Source organism: Halyomorpha halys, unplaced genomic scaffold (genome assembly GCF_000696795.3).
Source record: "Halyomorpha halys isolate HHAL.00 unplaced genomic scaffold, Hhal_1.1 Scaffold587.1, whole genome shotgun sequence".
Lineage (NCBI taxonomy): Eukaryota > Metazoa > Arthropoda > Insecta > Hemiptera > Pentatomidae > Halyomorpha > Halyomorpha halys.
This window is the reverse complement of record NW_027109405.1, coordinates 422,635-429,710: the sequence shown is the minus strand read 5'-3', so window position 1 is coordinate 429,710 and position 7,076 is coordinate 422,635. Positions and strand designations below refer to the sequence as shown.

Genomic DNA, 7,076 nt, shown 5'->3' with positions numbered 1-7,076 from the left:
TAAAAACAAACAAATAAATATATACAAATGAAAATATATGTACATATAATTGGTAAACTAAAACATCTTGTTTTGCCAGTGTGGCATTATAAGATAGGCTGCCGGGTCTACTGAAGGGGGTGTCATCGTTGGTGGCATGTGTTTTCCATTATGCCTTATCATAAAAAAAACAGAACGCAATTTATAGCAATTACAAACTGTCTGAATATATGAGTATTCAGGGAATACTTGATATATCTTTCGATTTTTCTTTATCTTAGTAAATCTGTATTTTTCTGTTTCTATGTTTGGTTTCTTACAGGAACAAATTTAAAGCCACTTGTGCTTTTCCATCTATCCTGTTTCAATGAATTCTTTGTAACTTTTACTAGAACATGAAATTTTATAAATCAGATAATTTCCTATTTCAAACCTACAGCAACCTTTTTTCACCGGTGAACTATCATAATATAATTCACAAAAAAATTTTTTTTGTTTATATTCATCTTCTGGTTATTATCAAGCAATCATTCATGAAGTCTGTCTTCAATTTTATCTCTGGACATCTTCCAGGTTTCCTTTGGTTTAACTTGGAATCTCATTTATGTGGTTTCCTTGGAAACCGGTTGTTGTTTTCTGTGCTTCTTTCCAACCCTGTTTTACTTCATTATCCTTTTCCATTCCTTGATTTGATCCTTTGCTTATTATTTATTTTTTCTTCAAATCTCTTTGTTTATTTGCTTTCTGTTTTTTCCTTTTCTTCTCTTATTTTGTTTTTATATTAAGGAATATTATTGGTTGTAATATTTGCCATTAAAATTATTTGCTGTGAGCTTGAAAACTGCTTCCTACAAACAATTCTTGTTTCTGAAGAGATCTTGGTAATTATACGGCATCATTCACAATCCGTGAATAAATGCAAGAAATTGAAATACGCTCTGTATACTGTTTTAGAACTGTTATACTAAAAAAAAAAATCCTCAAATTAGCTGTACCAAATTTCTATACTGATTTAGAGCAGTTGTTATACTAAAAATCCCATAAATAGCTGTACCAAATTAGGTCTTAATAAAGATCAAATTCCTTTTATATGTTTCAAAACATTGGACATAACAATAATAGAGAATATTGTAGTATCTGCCATCGTGTGCATCATCCTTCTCGGGCCACAGCCAGAGAAATCATGAACTAGCCTCAACTCTACCTCTGTGAAGAAGGCCCCCCTTCTTCGAAATATTTCTTTTTTTTTTGTTCTAGAAGTATCCATAAGAGTTCTAGAGTTATTATAGAATTAGTTTTGATGTTTAAAGCATCAATGATACCAGTCAAATAATTTTTAAAACTGGTGGGGGGCCAAAAGAACTCTTATCAGAACTTTTAAAGTTATAATTGCCAGAAAAAAAGATACACGCTAGGACATTAGCAGTTTTTTTGGTCTCATTTTTTTTTTTTGGTTTCTCGGGAGTTTTGATAAGAGTTCTGCTGGCCCCCCAGCGAGTTCTAAAAATTACCTTTATGGAATAATATCGTATTGTTACCAGAAAAAAATATAAACGGTAGAATATTTGCAGTTTGTGTAAACTGATCTACTGCGGTGACATTTATAGTCTATAATTGCTGTATAATCATAAATTGAAAAAAAAAAGTGTAAGATAAAATATTTGTATTTAGTGTGTAGACGAGATAGTTATATAGTTGATTATTATAGAATATAATAGTAGAACTATTATAGTTTATAATAGTAGACTATTATAGATTGTAATAGAGAAAAAATTGTTCTTATATCATTTTAATATATGTATTTTATATATGTCAGATCATGGACTGACTGGTATGCTGTGTATTGTAGCAAACCAATGTATTTGGGCAGCATGGAATAAAGGATTTCTCTCTCTGCTGAAACGTGCATACCAAATTGTCCAAATTTTACACTTTCTGTTACAATTTGATTGGATAAGAGACATTATTTAGATGCTTATAGAATAATCTAGATTATTTCAAAAATTATGTTATAATAAAGATTGATGCAAGATTGTCCAAATTTTACATTTTCTGTTACAATGGTCAAACCGGTTATAACTGCCCATTCTAAATCAAATTTCTCCAACAGTATGCAATTACCGTGCTTTCAAACCTTTCTTTAGGTCACCCTTACCTGCAATGCTTGCATAAACAATTTAAAAAAACCAAGAGAAGAAAAACAAAATTATTTCAAATAAAATTAAAGTATATTGTGTAACAAAGTCATATGCAAAATTTAAGATTGGATAAGAGACATTATTTAGATGCTTAGAGAATTATCTAGATTATTTCAAAACTTATGTTCTAATAAAGATTGATGCAAGATTTTATTTTGCCATCATGATGTTCACTGACAATGGGCTCTCGAGGTGTGAAGTACTATAGAGCAGGTATAAAATGCCACAGTAGACCGATATGAATTACTTACCCTTTTTGTCTCCAATAAGGAACATCAGGTAAAAGCCTTCATTAAATTGTCATGTAGTGATTGTTTCTCATGATGGTCAGAATTGTAGAATTACTATAAAACAATAAAAATAATTAGAAACTTTATTGTAGGATGAAAATCATATTACTTGTAACCATGGTGGCGTTTGCAGCTGCATCGCCTGCCATCAAGGAACAATGGAGCTCTTTCAAGGTTGGTATAAAGCAGATAATATTATGTGCCCGATCTCATTTATAGTTAACATTAATTACTATCAAACAGAGGAAAAATAAACTGACTATATAAAATTATAGAGGCATCATGCTAAATCATATCACAGCATTCAAGAGGAACAGCTTAGGATGGCCATTTTTTCGGAAAATGTGAAAATGATCGAAGAACACAATGCTAAATACGAAGCTGGATTGTCAACTTACTATTTGGAGATGAATTACTTTGGATATATGGTAACGTAATATATATATGTACGTATAGTTGGTTAGAATTGAAATGGGAATGTCAATTTTCGTTAATTACAAGAATAATAATGTCTTAAATGTACTTAAATTATAAAGGTACATCCTTGACATAGAACTTAATGATAATGTATATTTAAAAAATATTTAATTTTTTTTCAATAAACGAAAATTGACTTATGCTACTTACGTCGGCTCATATATGAAATACGTCAAAACATGAACACTGTTCAACAAAATTGATTTTTGAAACTCTTTAACCTACAGCTCCCAGAAGAAGTAACTCTATTCGGATTCAACAGAACAGGAAATATGAGGCAAGTTCCTAGCTTTACATTCCTTCCTCTCGCAAACGTGGAAATCTCTGAATCAGTCGATTGGAGGGAGTCAGGTGCAGTCACTCCGGTGAAAAACCAAGGAATCTGTAGTTCTTGTTGGGCTTTCAGTACCGTAAGTATAGTAATTGATCTATTTTATTAAACATAAGTAATAAACACCATCGTGAAAAATTTAATGATTCGCTTTTAGACTGGAGCGATGGAAGGACAGCTTTTCAGGAAAACTGGAAAACTCGTCTCCCTCAGCGAACAGCAGCTAGTAGATTGTACAATAGATTATGACAATGGAGGATGTCGTGGTGGTTTGATGGACAACTCCTTTGAATACCTCAAGGATGTAGAAGGATTAGAAAGCGAAGATTCATACCCATATGCATGAAGCAAAGGTAAGATGTTTTGCTAAATTTATCGTAATAGTATAAATATAAATTATAAAATTATGTGTAATAAAGAATTCAAGAAATTCTCACTAAAAAAGTAGAACAGAATTTATAAAACACAACAAATTGTAGTATGAGATAACATATGCTCAACACACTATATCCAAGTCCAGCTGATTTATTTATTGTTTATTTTCTTTATAATAAAATAGCTATACTTGAAAGCAGAGTAAATTTAAATTAAACTGTTCAAGACGATATTTTCAATTTTTTTTTTCGTAGAAAATAGACCATATCCTAAAATCTTTAATACGAATATACTACTTGAGTCCTAAACTTATAATCCATCTCTTAGGACCGTAGCTGTAGGTACGACAAGAACAAAGTTATCCCGGGAACCCAAGTCAAAGCTTACACTGACATCAAATCCAAGGACGATGAAGCTCTTAGGGCAGCCGTTGCCACTGTTGGACCAGTATCCATTGCAGTTAGTGCTGGCAACCAACATTTCATGTTCTATGGAGGAGGTTAGTACTAAACTATTGTGTCTAATAAATAAAATTACATAATATGATCTATATATTAACTTCAACTGAATCTGTGATCCTAGGTGTTTTCAACGGCGATACCTGCAACCCAGAAAAGTTAGACCATGGAATCCTTCTGGTGGGCTACGGATCTGACGACGGAGAGGACTACTGGCTGGTCAAAAACTCCTGGGGTCCAAATTGGGGAGAGAAGGGGTACATGAGATTGACAAGGACCAAGAATAACGCTTGTGGCATTTCATCAATGGCCAGCTATCCAATTCTGCAATGATATCAATTTCTGAATAATATATTTCTTAAAATATATACAGAACAGAAATCAGGAACTTAAAAAAAAATAAACAAATATTGTACAAGATAATAAATACTTCCAATCTGAAATTTTTGATATATATCAATTCACCTAAGATTCACTGTTAATGATATATTATTAAAACATATTTGAATATTCTAATCTAAGAAAGAGATGTTTCGGTAAAAAATTGGCAGCAGCCTTAACTGCAATAATAAGAGTATTTATCTAAACTTTGACTGGTAATAGAGATGTTTTAAACATCAGAATTATTTCTATAAATAATCGGGAAAAGAAGAACACTTATGGATACTACTAGCACTCAAAGAAAAATTGAAATATTTCGAAGATGCTGGGCCAGCTTCACAGATGTTTTTTATTCCTATTTTACTTTATTATTATTATTTATTTTTTACTTCTGCTTATGATTTTACGCCAGTGCATTTGGCTGGTAATAGAGATGTTTTAAACATCAGAATTATTTCTATAAATAATCGAGAACTGTAGAACACTTTTGGATACTACTAGAACTCAATGAAAAAATGATATATTTCGAAGATGGAGGTCAACTTCACAGAGGAATAGTTGAGGCTAGTTCATGATTTCTATGTCTGGTTTTCTTGGAAACCGTTTGTTGTTTGCTGTGCTTCTTTCCAATGTTAGAAAGGTTGTGTCACACTCATCAGGTGGATTGAGGCTTTAATTGTCACCTTTTTTCCGGTTTTACTTAATTATCCTTTTCCATTCCTTGATTTGATCCTCTCCTTATTAGTTGTTTTTTCTCCAAATCGCTTTGTTTATTTGTTTTCTGTTTTTTCCTTTTATTCTCTTATTTTTTTTTATATTAAGGAATATTATTGGTTGTAATATTTGCCAATACTATTATTTGCTGTGAGCTTGACAACTGCTTCCTACACACAATTTTTTTTCTCAAGAGGTGTTTGTAATTAAACGGCGTCTTTCACAATCCGTGAATAAATGCAAGAAATAGAAATACTCCCTCTATACTGATTTAGACCAGTTAAACTAAAAAACAAAAACCCCGGAATAGCTGTACTAAATTACGTTTTACATTGGAGGTTACGTTCGAAATAAAAATAAACGCCTCACTCCAAATAGTAATAGAAAATGTATTAACCAAAACTGTAAAAGATATATATCAATTATATAGTTAGTAATAGATATACAAAAGTGCTATCGTCTCCTCTGATTTGTTTTTGTTTGCTTTTCTCGCTTGAAAACTATCCTCAAAAGGTATGTGATAAATTCTTATATCATCAGTAAACATTAAATTTACCACATCCCTTTTATATTTATCAAAATATTGGACATAACAATCATATAGAATATTGTAGTATCTGCCATCGTGTGCATCATCCTTCTGGGGCTTCAGACAGAGAAATCATGAACTAGCCTCAACTATTCCTCTGTGAAGTTGACCTCCATCTTCGAAATATATCATTTTTTCTTTGAGTTCTAGTAGTATCCATAAGTGTTCTACAGTTCTCGATTATTTATAGAAATAATTCTGATGTTTAAAACATCTCTATTACCAGTCAAAGTTTAGATAAATACTCTTATTATTGCAGTTAAGGCTGCTGCCAATTCTTTTCCGAAACCACATAAATGAGATTCCAAGTTAAACCAAAGGAAACCTAGTTCTTCAACGTCATTATTCCTGCTGGAAGCTGTCCAGAGATAAAATTGAAGACAGACTTTATGAATCCAAATCTATCTTTGGCCTAGCTTGATATCAACAAGAAGATGAATATAAACAAAAGAAAAATTTTTGTGAATTATATTATAATAGTTCACCGGTGAAAAAAGGATGCTGTAGGTTTGAAATATGAAATTATCTGATTTATAAAATTTCACGTTCTAGTAAAAGTTACAAAGAATTCAACGAAACAGGATAGATTGAAAAGTACAAGTGGCTTTAAATTTCTTCCTGTAAGAAACCAAACTGAAATAGAAAAATTTACTAAGGTAAAGAAAAATCGAAAGATATATCAAGTATTCTGTGAATACTCATATATTCAGACAGTTTGTAATTGCTATAAATTGCAAGTATTAGTATAAACTATGATATCGCGAAGTGAAAATAAAAAAGAAAGAAAACCAAAAAACAATGAGATTTGGGATAAAAACAACTAATAAGGAAAGGATCAAATCATAAAACGAAAAGGATTAAAAAAAATTATAATAAAGTAAAACAGGAATGAAAAACATCTGTGAAGCTGGCCCTCCATCCTCGAAATATTGCATATTTTCTTTAAGTTCTAGCAGGATCCATAAGTGTTCTACAGTTTCCGATTATTTATAGAAATAATTCTGATGTTTAAAACATCACCAATACCAGCCAAATGCACTGGCGTAAAATCATAAGCAGAAGTAAAAAATAAATAATAATAATAAAGTAAAATAGGAATAAAAAACATCTGTGAAGCTGGCCCAGCATCTTCGAAATATTTCAATTTTTCTTTGAGTTCTAGTAGTATCCATAAGTGTTCTTCTTTTCCCGATTATTTATAGAAATAATTCTGATGTTTAAAACATCTCTATTACCAGTCAAAGTTTAGATAAATACTCTTATTATTGCAGTTAAGGCTGCTGC

At 31.2% G+C, this 7,076-nt stretch overlaps 1 protein-coding gene across 1 annotated transcript; it reads left to right on the top strand.

The window, feature by feature from the left end:
* The first annotated feature begins 2,369 nt into the window (after positions 1–2,369).
* LOC106684502 (cathepsin L) lies at positions 2,370–4,554 on the top strand. The gene is made up of 7 exons (XM_014426624.3): positions 2,370–2,456; positions 2,560–2,641; positions 2,743–2,895; positions 3,172–3,354; positions 3,433–3,615; positions 3,978–4,149; positions 4,233–4,554. Exons 1-7 carry the CDS (start codon positions 2,416–2,418, stop codon positions 4,439–4,441), a joined length of 1,023 nt encoding a protein of 340 aa, XP_014282110.3. The 5' UTR covers positions 2,370–2,415; the 3' UTR covers positions 4,442–4,554.
* Positions 4,555–7,076: the final 2,522 nt, after the last annotated feature.